This window comes from Neophocaena asiaeorientalis, unplaced genomic scaffold (genome assembly GCF_003031525.2).
Source record: "Neophocaena asiaeorientalis asiaeorientalis breed wild unplaced genomic scaffold, Neophocaena_asiaeorientalis_V1.1 scaffold182, whole genome shotgun sequence".
Taxonomy (NCBI): Eukaryota; Metazoa; Chordata; class Mammalia; order Artiodactyla; family Phocoenidae; genus Neophocaena; species Neophocaena asiaeorientalis.
The window spans coordinates 1,898,452-1,915,237 of record NW_020174648.1 but is presented as its reverse complement, the minus strand read 5'-3'; the positions used below and the strand labels follow the sequence as shown (position 1 = coordinate 1,915,237).

General features: G+C 38.8%; 1 protein-coding gene across 5 annotated transcripts in view; it reads left to right on the top strand.

The window, feature by feature from the left end:
* FAM20B (FAM20B glycosaminoglycan xylosylkinase) overlaps nucleotides 1-16,786 on the top strand; it is a 40,914-nt gene that overhangs the window by 14,174 nt on the left and 9,954 nt on the right. For all 5 annotated transcript variants that reach the window (XR_003005041.1, XM_024758800.1, XM_024758799.1 and 2 more), the window contains 2 exons: nucleotides 3,663-3,749; nucleotides 7,292-7,401. Coding sequence is in view for 4 of the 5 variants with exons in the window: in XM_024758800.1 (XP_024614568.1) it covers nucleotides 3,663-3,749; nucleotides 7,292-7,401 (197 nt within the window). In the remaining variant the exon portion in view is untranslated. The remainder of the gene's footprint in view (nucleotides 1-3,662; nucleotides 3,750-7,291; nucleotides 7,402-16,786) is intronic.

The following is a 16,786-nucleotide window of genomic DNA, read 5'->3' as shown; positions in this document are numbered from 1 at the left end:
AATAGGTTAACATGATGGTGATTTATATTCTTTTGACAGGTATTAGTTACTAGTGGATTTTCTCAAAATTTGTAATGTCGAAAATTTTCTGTGTACTAAACATTTTTTTCATTCCTCAGTAGAGCTTTTGAGAAAATTGTAACACATGACTTTGGGGCTCTTGCTGGAGTGGGAGAAGAAATATGGGGTGAAGGGGTGCAAAAACCAACTGTGACCAGAGTAGTTGGCTTAGCTCCCTTCATGGCTCAAATATCAGTAGATAATAGGCAAGCAGAGAGCTAATATTATTGGAATTCCAGAAATGGAAGGGATCTGCATTTGCCTGGAACTGGGCAGTATGGTGTGTGGAAGATGTGGAAATTAGGAAAGTTTTAAAATGCAGTAGACTTTTGGAGAATAGAAAGTCTGATTGGCAGGTAATGAGGAAAAAGCATAGTTATGTGGGACTTGGATCTAATATTTGTTGCATGCACACCATTTGCCAGGCATTACACTAAGTACTTTTGTATCTGTTAATGCTTTTAACCTTTGTCACAACTGTGGGCAGTTACAGTTCTTATTTCCAGAGTAAGAAACTGAGACTTAGAATAACTTGAGAAAGAATAACTTGACAAGATCACCCTGCAGTAACTAATGGAGATGTCAGAGTGTGAGCAGCTTGTGTTCTGCCACACATGTGTGATTCTCTTAAATTTGTTTGCCTTCCTGTAAGAGAGATGACATGGATCACTCATCATCAAAAATTTGCTACTTTCCTTTTGAAATATGATCTTTGACCTCTTGATTTGTAGCCTGAGAGATCGCAGCATAAGCAGAGTGATGGAAAGAAGACAGACTAAAAACAAAAATTAAATTCATGTAAAAAGAGATGAGTTGCAGGCATTTTGTGTTTAAATAAAAGGATACCCTCTCCACCCCCACTATTTGTACACTAAGACTTGAAGGTGAGATGGGACAGCAGGAAGTGTTAGAAGGCAGATATTACTGATGGTGTGCAACATTAGTATTAGTCCAGGTGCTTTGCAGATAGGACTGGGGTATTCAGACAAAGCATAACTGGAGGGAGGAAGAGGCCAGACTGGTGACTAGTGGACGTGGCAGCAGATAAATGCATAAGCTAACCTTAGTCACTGTTGCTTTATCTCATGTCTCTTACTACCACTGCGGCCTTCCCATTACTTTCCTCTTCCAGACCATCCTGAAATCCACTTTCATTCTTCTCCCAAATACCCATATAATCACTGTGCTCCGCAACTTTAAAACGTCCAGGGATTCCCATTGCTCACCAGACAAAACCCAGCCTGCACAGCCTAGTGGCCAGCCCCTCACAGCCTGGTCCTCCTCTCTACACCCAGCTCTTTATTCTTGTCAGTGCGGCCCCTTCCTCCCCCCTCACCTTCTGAAGAGCCCTTGTCTATGCCCAGCTCCAGAGATGCTCCTGCCCCACCTCCCGCAAGGTGTCGGGCACCTGCAGTAGGTGATAGCGCTCTAGTCACTGCACACACTGACCTGGGCTGATTACACCTGGCATTCTCCCGGGGTGGGGAAAGTGGGTGCACATTTAAGTGCTTGTAGAAATTGACTCCAGCCCCCAAACACCCAGCAAATTGCTATTCTGACCCTGCGGGCCTCTGAGACTATTTAGTCCTAGTGTAGGTGCAAATTAATGTTCTTGGTCACATTCTGATGTCCTTCACCAGAAGGATAGGAGTGATTTATTGGCAGTTACTGTATGAATTTTGCTGCTCTGTCAGTGACTTAAGATGGATTGCTTTGTTGAGAGGAGGATCTAAGACCTTTCTGCTAAGTCGAGACGTGCACCTTTCTTTAACAGCCACTTGTGGTTCAGCATTTCTGGAGCCTGGTTGTCCATGTCCTCCTGCCAGAGATGGAAGATTTGTATAGTACATGAAATATATAGGAATACAGTGATGCCTTTATTTGCACATTTTTCCTTACTACATTATTATAAAAGTGATTTTTTTCAGTATATTGGGTTGGCCAAAACGTTAATGGGGCTTTAAGTAAAAAAAGACATTTTTCACTTTCACGAAGATCTTTATTGAACAACGTGTTCACTAACTGAACGAACCTTTTGGCCAACCCAATAGCTGTATCCTTTCTGGAAGTAAATTGATTTTCACAGGCAAAAAGTGCAGTTATGGTGGGAAAGGAACAAGATGGCAAGGGCCTGGGGGTGGGTAGAAGTCAGTGACTGATCTTAGGAAGTGCTGAAAGGGACCTTGGAGATCAACTAGTCCAACTACTCATTTTACAGCTGGGGAAAATGAGATCCAGGGTTCTGACTTTCCGTATTTCTCATAACCAAAGCATGAACTAAGGATTCAGACCTTCGGACTCCAATGCAGTTCTTTCATTTTGATTTTTCTTCCTTTCCCTTTTCCTTCCCTCCCTGTTTCTCCAGCCTACTCGCAAAGTTCCTGGATTCTTCTAGGGTTTTACATTTCACTACAAGCAGCCTTTCCATGTACTGGAAAGTTCTCTAATGTTTCACTGAAAGGAGTGGACAGCACAGCACCACAAATCTTCCTGTGGCTCCTCTGGAGTCCTGAGAAATAAGGTATTCAAGGACTGTCGCCCAGCTTTATGGACAGCCTGCAGCTGTAGTGGAGAGAGAAGTGCTTGAATAGTGTCAGCTTTTGCTGCAGTCCTGTTTAAAAACTGAGATTTTTAATTTGGAGGTAACAGGTGTAATCCTTGGCAGCCTAAATGATGCTTTGACACTAGAAACAAAAAAATATGTTTGAGTATATTGACCATGCTAGGAAGAAACTGGTGTCCAACCAGGTGGTTTTGCGTGTCTGTCTTCTAACATAAATGTTTCATCACTTTGATTTGAAAATGTGTTTGGTGGACATGGTTTTACTTTGTACTCTGTGGTCATTTATGTTGAAGGTCACTGCCTTGTACAGTACCGTTTCCAAATTCCCCATGGCCTTTTCAGCATTGGAGATCCAAGTGTCCTTAGTGGAGTGCCTCCTCTTCACATCATTCTCAACTTATTTCTGTCTTGTAAAGCCTGATACGTCTCCTTTTGGTTGAGGAAATGCAAGCGAACAGTAGAGGTCATAGGTGAATTGTGTCTAGTTCTTCCCATTAACAGGGAAGGCAAATGTACCTTTGCCTCCTTGTTAACAAAAACAGAGGCATATCCGGACCATTTTTTTCCCCATGAAATTTAAACTTCTCTAATTAGCCTTGCTATAGCCATTCTGGTAAGCCTTGCCATATTTTCCTTTTACTTCAGCTTAGTCTAATAAACATTTCAGTAGACATTTATTAAGCATGAACTATAGGCTTAACACTGTGCTGAAGATACAAAGATGGTCCTCACCTTCCAGAAAAGCACCTTATAGTTTTACTTAAGCTACATTGAAAGTCTTTTAGAGGGGTAAAAATAACATCTGTGTTTTATTCATAGAATGATTGCAGAGGTAGATGTATAATTCTAGTTTTCTTCTCCACTTCATCTTCACCACGTCAACCAGTGATCTATGCTAATCCGTGACTGTTCTCAGGATTGACAGAGAAGTTTTCTAGAGCAAAATCAGGCTTGCAAATTTCTATTCTGCCTCTTGTGCTGTCGCCTCTGGTACTGATGTAATTCATGTCTACATCTGTGCTTCCTATTCACTCTGCAGGTATAACCGAGACTATGTGGTAGAAGGGGAACCTTATGCTGGTTATGATAGACACAATGCAGAGGTAGCAGCCTTTCATTTGGACAGGTATGTGTAATCACAGTGGGTTACATTCGTTTTGTTTCCTTTTAGGAATATCCTGGAGAGGACTTGTGGATGCCTTTCAAAGGAATGTAATAAAAAAAACCGAAATCTAATAACTTTAACTTGTTACCTACTTTAGATAACTGATTAATTCCATTAAATTTGTGTGAGTTCCTTATTATTTGGGTGGTACTAGGAATACCAAAGTAAATGTCTTAACTCCAGGCTTTTTTAGGTCATTTCATTCTGTTATGCCCTCTCTCATTAGCATGAGTGAAGATGTTCTTGGTAAATAAAATGGCAGGAAGAAAACCAGAGTTTGAATTCAAGTCCCTAAATTGAACTGGTCATTAATTGGGCCTGGCAGTCCTGATTTTTGTTTTGTTTTGAGTAATACTCACTTATCCTCATATGCTAAAAACATGTAGCATGACATATATGTGAATTTTATTGTCCTTCATATAAAATATGCACAGCTTCAATAACCAGGATAATTCTAAGAGGAAAATAGATGTGAATTCCAAATATATAAGTTAACTAGGAAAATTAATACTTTGGTAGCAAGTTACTAGTCAGGATCCTTGTAACTGAATTGTCTAGTATCCCAGTTGCTACTCTGATCAGCTCTTTAATTAGGGCATATTGGTAGACTTTAAAATAAATTATTCACAATATTTTAAAAATGAATCTATAAGGAAACCAGAAGTAAATAAAGGTGAATTTTTGTCTTTTTTCTGGATTAGGAAGGATTTTCTAAGCATAAAAGCAATAATTTAAAAATCACAAAGAAAAAACTCAATAGATTCAACTAAATTAAAAAAAAAAATTAACTCATATGTCAAGAAACATCAAACAAAATTTAAAAGCAAACAAACTTAGGAGGAAAATACTTGAATCTAATATAATCTAAGCATTAATAGCCTTAATATATAAATGTTTAGAAAATCTTATACATGCTCTAAAACGCTAGTAGAAAATGGTCTAAGAACACAGTTGGTTGAATAGAAATTATTGATTGCTAATAAATATGACAGAGGGAGTTCATCTTCACCAGTAATAAAATAAAATCCAGGGAATTCCCTTGTGGTCCAGTGGTTAGGACTCTGCACTTTCACTGCTGTGGGCCAGGGTTCAATCCCTGGTCAGGGAACTAAGATCCCACAAGCCATGCAGCGAGGCCAAAAAAAAAAAAAAAAAATCCAGTTGAAACAATGGGATACTATTTTCTCCTACTGAAAATGGCGAAGATTAGAAAAAAGATAATACTTTATTGGCAGGAATACATTGACATTCGTATACTGCTTGTGTCATTGTTAATTGGTTCAGTCATTCTTTTAAAAACTCCGGCATTATGTATCAAAAACCTTAATGTTCATACCCTTTGAATGAGTAACTACCTTTTTATACAAACATCCCAGATATTTCTAGGAAGTACTCTAGAGAATCAGAAATTCAAAGATACATACACCAAGATCTTAGCTAGTAGCATTTTCAGTAGTGAAAATATGGAAGCAATCTAAACATCTAATGAAAGGGAAGAATTAAATACATGTTTGTTCACAATACCGTGAATTTTCACTGCCTCTTCTAAGGCCTAGTGGGAAGGAGTTGGGTAAATCCTACTTGTCACTTAATTGCACGTTAGAATCAGTCTTTCCAAGACCTTGTTTGTTTCCTTATTTTTTCATCCCTAAACCCCGTCCTGTTTCTCTGTTGATGGACACCAGTTCATGAAGATCCTTTTCCCATATCCATACCAATATTTTATATTATCCAACATACTAATTTTAGTTAATATATGTAAAGTGGTATCTCATTGTTATTTTATATTCCCCCAATTATGGGTAGAGATTAGTACCTCCTTTTCACAGCACAACACCTGTTAACTTAGAGTGAAGTGGTCTTTGTATGGAAATTACTTTTGATGTTAATTAAATATAATCATGTTTCTAATTATTTATTTATTTTTGTGGCCTCGCCACACAGCATGCGGGATCCTAGTTCCGTGACCAGGGATCTGACCTGTGCCCCTTGCAGTGGAAGCACCGAGTATTAACCACTGGACTGCCAGGGAAGTCCCTGTAACGTTTCAATTTATCACCTGTGCTTTGGGGGTCTTGTATTTTAAAGCCCTTCCCTCCCTCAAAGTCTGAAAGATATTCTGTGGCCAGTCCCCCTACCCCTTTTATTAACTGCCCCATCCAAGCTCAGGTGCCACTGGACACGGCTTCCCAGCACTAAGTGGCTGCTGTTCTTTGAAGGCCTGACAACAGTCAATGGGGAGAAAAAATACTTCCTCACTTTCTTTCCCACCTTATACTTTTCTGCTCTGGGTTGCTATTTCTCCATTACATTAGGATTTAACCACCTCCTCTGGCCTCAGGAAGTTCTCTCATTTTTTATGTTATTTTGACATCTATTGATCTCCTTGCTTTTGTGGCTTTTCTGAAAATGAGTTTAGGACAGAGTCAGTCAGCAGCCCTGAACAATAGATTATTTATTGCACAGTCATTTTTTTAACATCTTTGTTGGAGTGTAATTGCTTTACAATGGTGTGTTACTTTCTGCTTTATAACAAAGTGAATCAGTTATACATGTACATATGCCCCATGTGCACATTTTTTTTTCTAATAACATGAGAAAAGGCTCATGATACAATGATGAGTGAAAAGCAGGAGACAGAAGTGCATATAGCATAATCTCAATTGTGTATATATACACAAGAGTGAGTATGTGTTTATATATACATGTGAAGGAAAAAATGGTCTTATGCCGAAATGGCAGTAGTTACTTCTCGGTTGTGGAATTATGGATGATTTTAATTTTCTCCCATAAATTTTCTGTGTGTTCCAAATCCTGCCCCTCCAGCTTTTCTTCAGCGAGTATGTATTTTTTAGCCAGAAAATTTCCTTTCTTTAAAAAAATGATGGTGCTCAACGATAAGGTTGCACTTTTAGACCATTAGAAGTATCTTCAAATGTATCTATATTTAAGTTGTCCTGTGAGTTTATCCTTTTAGATTAATCTGTGTAGTTTTCTGTCAATGTTTTATGTAAAGGTTTGAAGCCCTGTATGGGTTTAGGCCCAATTTTTTTTTAATGCTTCGTTAAATTTTAAAATTTTGTTATGAAAAATTTCTAACAGACGTAGAAAGAATAGTATAGTGAACCCATATACCCACTCCCTAGGTTTAACAATTGCTCACATTTTGCTAGATTTGTCTTACATAAATTATTTACATCTTGATATTAAATTCACAAATATATGTACCTCTAAAAAATACTTACCAGCAGTCAGCAATACCTTTACACACCTAACACGATTAACCATGATATTTAAGACTACTGTTTAGGGAATTCCCCGGCAGTCCTGTGGTTAGTGTTTAGGACTCTGCGCTCTCACTGCCAGGGGCCCAGTTCGATCCCTGGTTGGGGAACTAATATCCCGCAAGCTGCACAATGCAGCCACAAAAAAAAAAAAAAAAAGATTACTGTTTAAAATATATCCCCAAAGATTTTTCTCTTCTGTTCAACCTTCCAAACCAGGATTCTGGGTTTCCGCCGAGCCCCCTTGGTGGTTGGCAGATTTGTTAATCTGCGGACAGAGATCAAGCCTGTTGCCACGGAGCAGCTCTTGAGCACCTTCCTAACTGTAGGTAAGGAGGTTATAGAGGACGTTTAGGTAAGGGAATAGTTAATAAATTAAATGGGGCATCATTGAGCAAGCTGGCTCATGACTTTTAGGAACTGAAGAACTCAAGGGACTACAAAAGCAAATCAGGCAACTTGTTCTCAGAGTACTGGGGGAAATAGATCTAAAGGTGGATGGCAGGAAATTGAAAGTTTTCCCTAATGCACGCTTTGTGTGTCTCTGATAGGAAGTGAGATCATTTACGACAGTGTAATTAGGGGATAACTTAATTTCCTTCTGCTTGATCTTAAACTAAATCTCAAACTCAAAATTTGGTCTGAATCAGTTACTGTCTGTGTATCATTGCCTTGGTGGTCTTTTTCATACTCCTGTACTTTCTTGGGAACTGTTTCCTATCTCCTGAGAATTGAGCAAACCTTAAGGCAACTCTATAAGAGGGTCAGAAATTCCCTTGTAGGGTTGCCCTTGGGCCTGGAAGATCACCACTGCCTCCTCCTACTCTGCAAAGGTTAGCTTATGTAACTCTTTGTGTGTGGAATTGACTGCCATCCCTCTGGCCTCTGTTCTCCGTTGTCACACTCTGAGGTAAGGGGTCTGGGCTAGAATTCTCACTCCTGTTCTCCTTGCAGACATAGTAAGAATGGGAGGAATTCAGAGGTGCTGTGGTCTCTTGTCTGAGCCTCCTCAGGGTGCCATTTTCAATGACACAGTACTCTGCGTTGATATGACTGTTGAAATAGACATTGCAAGATGAACTTCAACTTGCTTTGCTAGAGTGAATGGATTTACATTTATAATGAGGTGAAACTGAATATTTAAAGCACTTTTGACAGATTCATCATTCAGAATTTAAACTTATCAGGCTAGGGCTCTGCTGTTCTTGCAAATAACCAAAAGCATACACTGTCACTGATTTGTTTCATATATTTTCTAATCACTTCTGCTTGTCCAATTTTATGCTTAGGCAAACATGCATTCCTGATGGATGGGAAGAATAGGCCTGCTGTCTAGAGACTCAGAGAAGGTTAACTCTCCTATATTGTGCAAGGTGCAGGGGAAGGGAGAGGCCAGAAAAAGGTTTGTAAGGAGGTTATTAACACTTGGGCTGAGTATTGAAGAATCCATAGACGCTACCCAGGCTGCAAAGAGGGAAGGGCATTGGGCACAACAACAGGAAGTATAATGGAAATGAGGGCACAAAGACCTGAAAGTACAAAGCACTGGTACATTTAGAGAAAAGCTTCTAGATACACTCTACAGCATAGGGCAGTGTCTTAGTTTGGCTGCTATAACAAGATATCATGGACTGTGTGGCTTAAACAATAGGGATTTATTTTTCACAGTTCTGGTTACTAGAAATCCAAGATCAGGGTGCCACCATGGTTGGGTTCTGGTGAAAGCCCTCTTTGTGATTCACAGGCAGCAGTCTTCTTCCTGTATCCATCCTCACATTGCAGAGAAAGAATGAAAGAGGAATCATCTCTATCATGTCTCTTATAAAGGCACTAATCCCATCATGAGGACTCCTCCCTAAAATCCCACCTCCAAATACCACCGCACTGGGGCTTCACCGTGTGAATTCTAGGGGGGTCATGAACATTCAGTCCATAGCAGGCAGGTAGAGGGATTGGCTGGAGATGGGTTTTAAATGATGGACTGACCTTAGCACAATTTTTAAAATGTATTACTAGATAACTTGGTATAATGATAGCTAAATTTTGTATAGCCCTTGCAACTTGACAAAGCACTTTCACACAGTTACCTTATTTAATCCTCTTGACAAGAGTGCAATAAGTAGGGAAGATTTATCCACATTTCAGACCTGAGAAAGAGGTTTAAAAGAGTTAAATGACGTTCCCAAATTCACAAAGCTGCTAATTGTTAGCCAGGATTCAAACCCAGATTTTGAGACTAAAATATTTGATCTGCGTATATTCTTGTATATTCATTCATTTATTTATTGAACAAAATTTTGTTTCACTCTGTGTGGCAGGCTCTGAACTAGGTGTTGAATATACAAAAATGAATGACACCTTCCTGCCTTCAAGGAGCTTTATCTAATGGGGGAGCCACACATATACAGAGGGCCTGTGGGAATGTGGAGGGGAAGAGGAGGGGGTCTAGAAGTTAGGGCTGGGGTGATAGTTTCAACCAAGTCTTAAAGGGAGAATAGCAATCCTGCAGGAAGATACAGTGGGAAAGAACACCCTAGGTTTGGAAAAGGACTCTTAACCTTTTTTTGTGCAAGTGACTCCTTTGGCAGTCTAGAGAAGTTTCTGGATCCTTTCTCAAAATAATGTTTTTAAATACATAAATTAAAATACGTAGACTTATAAACAAAACTAATAATATTGAAGTATATATTTTTTAACCTAAAATTACAAAAAGCTAATTTGTGATAGAGTAACATGTGCTTCGTTATTTACACATTAACAAGATTTAGAGTGATCTAGTAACTACCATAATTTCGGACCATAAATATAAATGATACTTTGAAGTATCTGCAACAATGCTAATATGATATGAAAAATTTATTGATTTCTTCTGTTGAGAAAGTCACAGGTAACGCTAATACTATGGTTTGCTGCCTACCATCGTAACTGAAGGAAATGCTAAGTTTCAGGTAGAAGTTAGTGAAAATAAAAATGTAATTTTGTTTCCGTCCAGTTCACAGGCTCCCTGAGTTAACCCTGTTCTAGGTGGAGGACAGAGCAGAGACAACAGCGACAAGAAATGAGAGAAGAGCATGGCAAGCTCAGGAGACTGTGTAGTTGAGCTGAAGTAAAGATTTTCTCCTTAGGCACTGGGAGGCCATGGAAAAGACTTTGAATGTGGAAAGATCAGATTTGAGTTTTAGAAAACTAATTGTAGCAGCATTGTGGAGGATGAATTGGGAAGGGCAAGCTGAGATGAGAGCCCTTGGGGGCTGTTGTAGTAAATGCACATGCAGTGAGTCCAAACTAAAACCTGGACATCTAGGGGATACTCAAGAACTGGAATGGAAGGAATTTGGTGAACATTTGGGCTGAGTGAGACAATTGAGAGAGAGGAAGAAGTTAAAAATGACTCCTAAATTTCTGGATTGGATGACTAAGTGTATAATGAAGCTGTTAGCTATCTTAGGAATATATAGAAAGGAGCAGACTTAGGGAGATGGAGCAGAGGAAGATAATGAATTTAATTTTGGATATTTTGTTTCCTTGTGTAAAATAATAAGAAATAGATATATTGGTTTCTGTCCCCAGTTCCTGACACACAGCTCCTAAAACCCTTGTAAATTCCTAAGTGGTAGGAACACTAGGAGCATATCTTATTCTATTGAGGTGATTCTGGGTTGGTTCCTGGATGCCTCCTGGATGGAGGCTGTCCACCAGAAAGACCAAGCCATAATTAGAAGCTTGGAATTTTCAGCCCCGCACCCTTGCCCTTTCTCCGGGGAGTGGAGAGGAGCTGGAAATAACTGATCATGGCTGGAGTTACTAATTGATCTTGCCTACGTAAGGAAGCCTCTATAAAAATTCCAACAGTACGGGGTTCGGGGAACTTTACAGGTTGGTGAACCAAAAGTTTCCGTGTGCCACCATGCCAGGCCCCAAACTCCACAAAGACAGAAGCTTCTTTGTTCAGGACCTCGACCTATGTATCTCTTCATCGGCTCTTGATTGATATCCTTTGTAATAAACCAGTAATCTAGGGAGTAAACTGGTTTCCTAAGACCTGTGAGCCGCCCTAGCAAATTTTTTTTTTGAGGTATAATTGTACATTATGTTAGTTTCAGATGTACAGCATAATGATTCAGTATTTGTACATATTGTGAAATGATCACCACAATAAGTCTAGTTAACAAACATCACCATATATAGGTACAGAATTTTTTTTTTCTTGTGAAGAGAACTTTTGAGATCTGTTCACTTAGCAGCTTTCAAATATGCAGTACAGTATTATTTACCATAGTCACCATCCTGATGACTTATTTTATAACTGGTCGTCTGTACCTTTTGATTCCCTTCACCCATGTCTCCCACCCCCCGACCCCCCAGCCTCTGGCAGCCACCCATCTGTTCTCAGTATCTGTGAGCTTGGGTTTGTTTTGTTTCATTTTGTTTTAGATTCTGTAAGTGAGATCATACAGTATTTATCTTTCTCTGACTTATTTCACTTAGTGTAATGCCCTCAAGGGCCATCAGTGTTATTGCAAATGACAAGGTTTTATTCTTTTTTATGGCCGAGTAATATTCCATTGTATATATACCACATTTTTTTTCTTTATCCATTCATACGTTGATGAGTACTTAGGTTGTTTCCATACCTTGGATATTGTAAATAGTACTGCAGTGAATGTGGGGGTGCAGGTATCTTTTTGAATTAGTGTTTTTGTTCTCTCTTCAGTTAAATACCTAGAAGTAAAATTGCTGGATCATATGGCAGTTCTATTTTTAATTTTTTGAGGAACCTCCATAATGTTTTCCACAGCGCCTGCACCAATTTACGTTCCCACCAGTGATGCACAAGGGTTCCCTTTTCTCCACAGCCGTACCAACACTGGTTATTTCTTGTCTCTTTGATGATAGCCATTCTAACAGGTATGAGGTGATGTCTTATTGTGGTTTGATTTGCATTTCCCTTGTGATTAGTGATGTTGAGCACCTTTTCATGTATCTGTTGGCCACTTGTATGTCTTCTTTGGAAAAATGTCTATTCAGATCTTCTGCTTATTTTTTAATTGGATTATTTTTTTGCTATTGAGTTGTATGAGTTCTTTATATATTTTGGATACGAACCACTTATCAGATATATGATTTGCAAATATTTTCTCCCATTCAGTAGGTTGTCTTCTTGTTTTGTTGATGGTTTCCTTTGCTTTGCAGAAGCTTTTTGGTTTGATGTAGTCCCACTTGTTTATTTTTGCTTTTGTTGCCTTTGCTTTTGGTGTCAAATCCAAAATATAATTGCCAAGACCAATGTCAAGGAACTCACCGCATATGTTTTTTTCTAGGAGTTTTATGGTGTCAGGTCTTAAGTTCAAGTCTTTAATCCATTTTGAGTTAATTTTTGCATATGTTATAAAATAGTTGTCCAGTTTCGTTCCTTTGCATGTGACTGCCCAGTTTTCCCAACACCATTTATTGAAGAGACTGTCCTCTCCCTGTTGTATATTCTTTACCCTAGCAAATTAATTGAACCCAAACAGGGGCTCATAGGGACCTCTAATTTATAGCCAGCTGGTCAGAAGCACAGGTGACAACCTGGACTTGCAATTGCCATCTGAAGTGGAGGGCAGTCCTATGGGACTGAGCCCTTAACCTGTGGAGTCTGATGCTATCTCCGGGTAGATAGTGTCAGAATTAAGTTAAATTGTAGGACACCCAGCTGGTGTCCAAGAATTGCTTGGTGGTGGGGGAAAACCCACACACAGTGAAATTGGGTGCAGAATCTCACCTTGACAGGAACATCCAGGAGTAAATGTTGACTAGTTACTTAGGAGCTAAAATCTGTAGCTTAGGCGAGAAGTGTGGGCTGGAGCTGTAGATTTTATTATCATAGGTGGTAGTTCATCCAAGGAGAGCATGGAGATCGAGGTCATCAGAAAACCAGTTTTAAAAGTTTGGTGCATTCAGGAAATAGTGAAAGATTCGGAGCCTCAGGTTCATGGCTCTAAAACTGGAATATTGAGGTCTGGAAAGGTAGATTGGAACCAGATTATTCCTAATAAATAGCTGGCATTGATTGGTCTCTGACAATGTGTCAGGCACCGTGCTGAGCATTACTGGGGATTGTCTCTTTCACTCTTCACAACCCAAGGAGGGAAGAACTGTTACATTATCTCCGTTTTACAGAGGGAGCTTAGATAGGTGAAATTACATGCCCAATGTCTTGCAGTCTAATGACTATTTAGAGTTTATATTTTGATCCCACAAACCTGACCTTAGATTGCACTTTTAGCCAGTACACCTGACTCCATTTGGTTATAAAGGGTCTTATTTACCAAACTCAGAAGTTTGGATTTTGTCACATAGGCAACAGGTTTCCTACACCAAGCAATGTTTTGTTTTGTTTTTCTGTTTTTTGAATCAGTAATACATTCCCACAGCTCACAATTTTTAAAAAATATCAAAAGGACATCATGCTCCATTGTATGGATCTACCATAATTCATTTAACCAGGCCCTTGTTGGACATAAAAGTTCCAGTATTTTGTTTTTACAACCACTGTTGCCCAAAATTACCCTGTACATATTTTATTTCATACATGATCAAATATATCCAGAAGTGGAAGTGCTGGGTCAAAGGGCACATACATTTTTACATAGGTGTTTAATCAGTTTACATTCTCAGCAGTGGTGTATGAGAATGCCTCTTCCCCGCTAGCCTCAACAACAGTGTATTATCAAACTTTGGGTTTTGTTTGTTTCACATGTAGCATCTTTTTATTTGTTTAAGAGCCATTTGTATTTTGTCTTTGCATATCCTTTGCTCATTTTTTAAAATAAATTTATGTATTTATTTATTTATTTTTGGCTGCGTTGGGTCTTTGTTGCTGCAAGCGGGCTTTCCCTAGCTGCAGCGAGCGAGGACCACTCTTTGTTGCGGTGCGCAGGCTTCTCATTGCGGCGGCTTCTCTTGTTATGGAGCATGGGCTCTAGAGCGCCGGCTCAGTAGTTGTGGCGCATGGGCTTAGTTGCTGCACGGGATATGGGATCTTCCCGGACCAGGGCTCGAACCCATGTCCCCTGCATTGGCAGGCGGATTCTTAACCACTGCACCACCCCTTTGCTCATTTTTAGCTTTGTCATTGGTCCTATCAATTTACAGGAGCTCATACATAAGAAGGATAATAGCCCTTTGTGATATGAGATATAAATATTTTCCCCAATTTTTAAATTTCTTTTGACTTTGCTTATAGTTTTTTGTTTTGTTATCTTTGGGGGGGGGTGTTTGCCTTACAGAAACTTTTTGTTTTTAATGTAATCAGTTCATCTTTTCTGATAGATTTTCTGATTTTGAATCATAGTTAGCCTTGCTCACTCCAACATTATGGAGGAATTCTGCTTTTTTTTTTTCTTTTAGTACCTTTATAGTTTTATTTTTTGCATTTAAGTTTTTGATATTGTTGGAATTTATCCTGGTATATGTAATGAAGTATGGCTCCACTGTTGTTGTTGTTTTTTCCCAGATGGCTATCAGTTGTCCCAATAGCATTTGTTAAAGAGTCTCTTGTTTTTCCCTGTAGTAAATTTTCTTTATTTAGTTTCTTTATTTAGCTTTAGTTTCTGGACTTTCTGTTCTGCTCCATTGGACATTAACTCTGTTTATGAGCTGGTCTATAATGTTGTTGTTGTTGTTTAATATTTATTTTATTTATTTATTTTGGCTGCTCTGGGTCTTCATTGCGGCACTCAGGATCTTTCTGGCGGCATGCAGACTCTCAGTTGCGGCATGCGGACTCTTAGCTGCGGCATGCGTGTGGGATCTATTTCCCTGACCAGGGATTGAACCCGCGGCCCCTGCATTGGGAGTGTGGAGTCTTACCTACTGGACCACCAGGGAAGTCCCCTATAATGTTTTAATTACTGAGGCATTATACTATGTTTTGATATCTGGTAGGTCTAGTCCCCTCTCTTTGCAGTTATTTTAACAATTTTCTAGCAGTTCTTAGTTATTTTTTCTTATGACCTTTAAAATTGTCATACCTAGTTACCCTCTAAAAGATCCATTGGTATTTCTGATGGATCAAGTTAAACTTACAAGTTTATATTTTTATAATTAAAAAATAAATGTGGTATATCTTTCAATTAGTGTTCAAATCTTCTTTACCTAGAAAAGTTTGTAAAGTAATGGAGAGTGATAGAATCAGCTTTGTGGGTGGGTATATAGTGGATTAGTTTCTATTTAGTGTGTACTATGCCAGAGGTTGGAAATACTAAAAAGTTTGAGTGCTGTTTGTCTCTTCAAGGACACATATACATGAGAACATAAACAATCATTAAAGGAGCATGTGAGGTTTTCTGGGTGTAGGGAATTAGCTCATTTGATGGCTATTATTTTGTAGAGGTAGAGAGCAAAGAAAGCATTACTTTACTTAACTTTTTATTTTGAAATAATTTTATATTTACATAAAAGTTGCAGAAATGATCCAGAATCCCCCAGATTCCTCAATTGTTAATACTTCTGAATCATTTGAGAACAGGTTGCAGACATGAATATCCATTACAGCATTATATGCTCCCTTAAGACTTCAGTGAGTATATCCCAACTACCAGCACACTCTCCTACACAACAACATTCAACCATCAAAATGAAGAGATGAACTTTGATCCAATATTGCTATCTAATTCATAGATCCTATTCAGATTTTGCCACTTGTCCATGTAATGGCCTATGTACATCCAGGATTCAATCTAGAATATTGCATTCAGTTGCATGATTAAGATGGTGAGTGTCTGCAAGGTTTCTCCAGTATTTTATACTTACTAATAAATAATTACTGAGTACTTTGTAGGGAGAAACTCAAAACTATATAAATATTCTATCCTCATGAAACTTTTGCCCACCAGTTTTAGAGTTCATTGATAATTCTTACCCGAATCAGTTACTAATGTGATAGTTGCCAAATGGTGATTTGCTAATTCTGTCATTTCTTCTAGACTTACTGGTTGCCATTCTTTTGATGAGTAGAGCTCCCGTCGCCCTGCCCCACTTTTGTTTACTTATTTATTTATATCACTATGAACACGTAGACTCTTAATTTACTCAGTTACAATTTGTTACTATTATTATTTATTTTGATGCTCAAACTGTCCTAGATTTGGCCAGTGGGAACCCCTACAAACTGTCTCTTGTGTTATTTGGAATGTCCCCGTCATTCTGAGTGCCTCCTTACAGCTGGCATAGCAGTATGACCCAGGCTCATCTTGTACTTTCCCTGCCCCTGCCCTAGGGGTCATCTGTTTCTCCAGGGAGCTCTGGTTCCTTTTAATATAGTATTAAAATGATATTTAGAAACTGATATGTGAGTGTGTTCATTACTACCTGAGTGTTATTGTTTCCAGGTTTTCTAAAGGGGCATAATATGTGTGTATATATATATATATATATATATACATGCGTATGTATATATATGCATACATATACACACACAAACATTTGTACTTTCTTTTATATCTCTGTGTTTTAAAACCATCAATTCAAATCAATATCTCCAGTTCTAATTCAACACTGCAGGATTTACTCTGGCCTTCTCTCTTTTTATATGTTAAACTCCCTTCTCCATCTATGAGAAACCTGGTTCCCACTATCCTCAGTCTGTTTACTCATTTGCTGTAGACCCTACTCCCCACTCCGCATGTAACCAAAGTCCTGGTCCATGGCTTGGCCTCGTACATGCCCTCT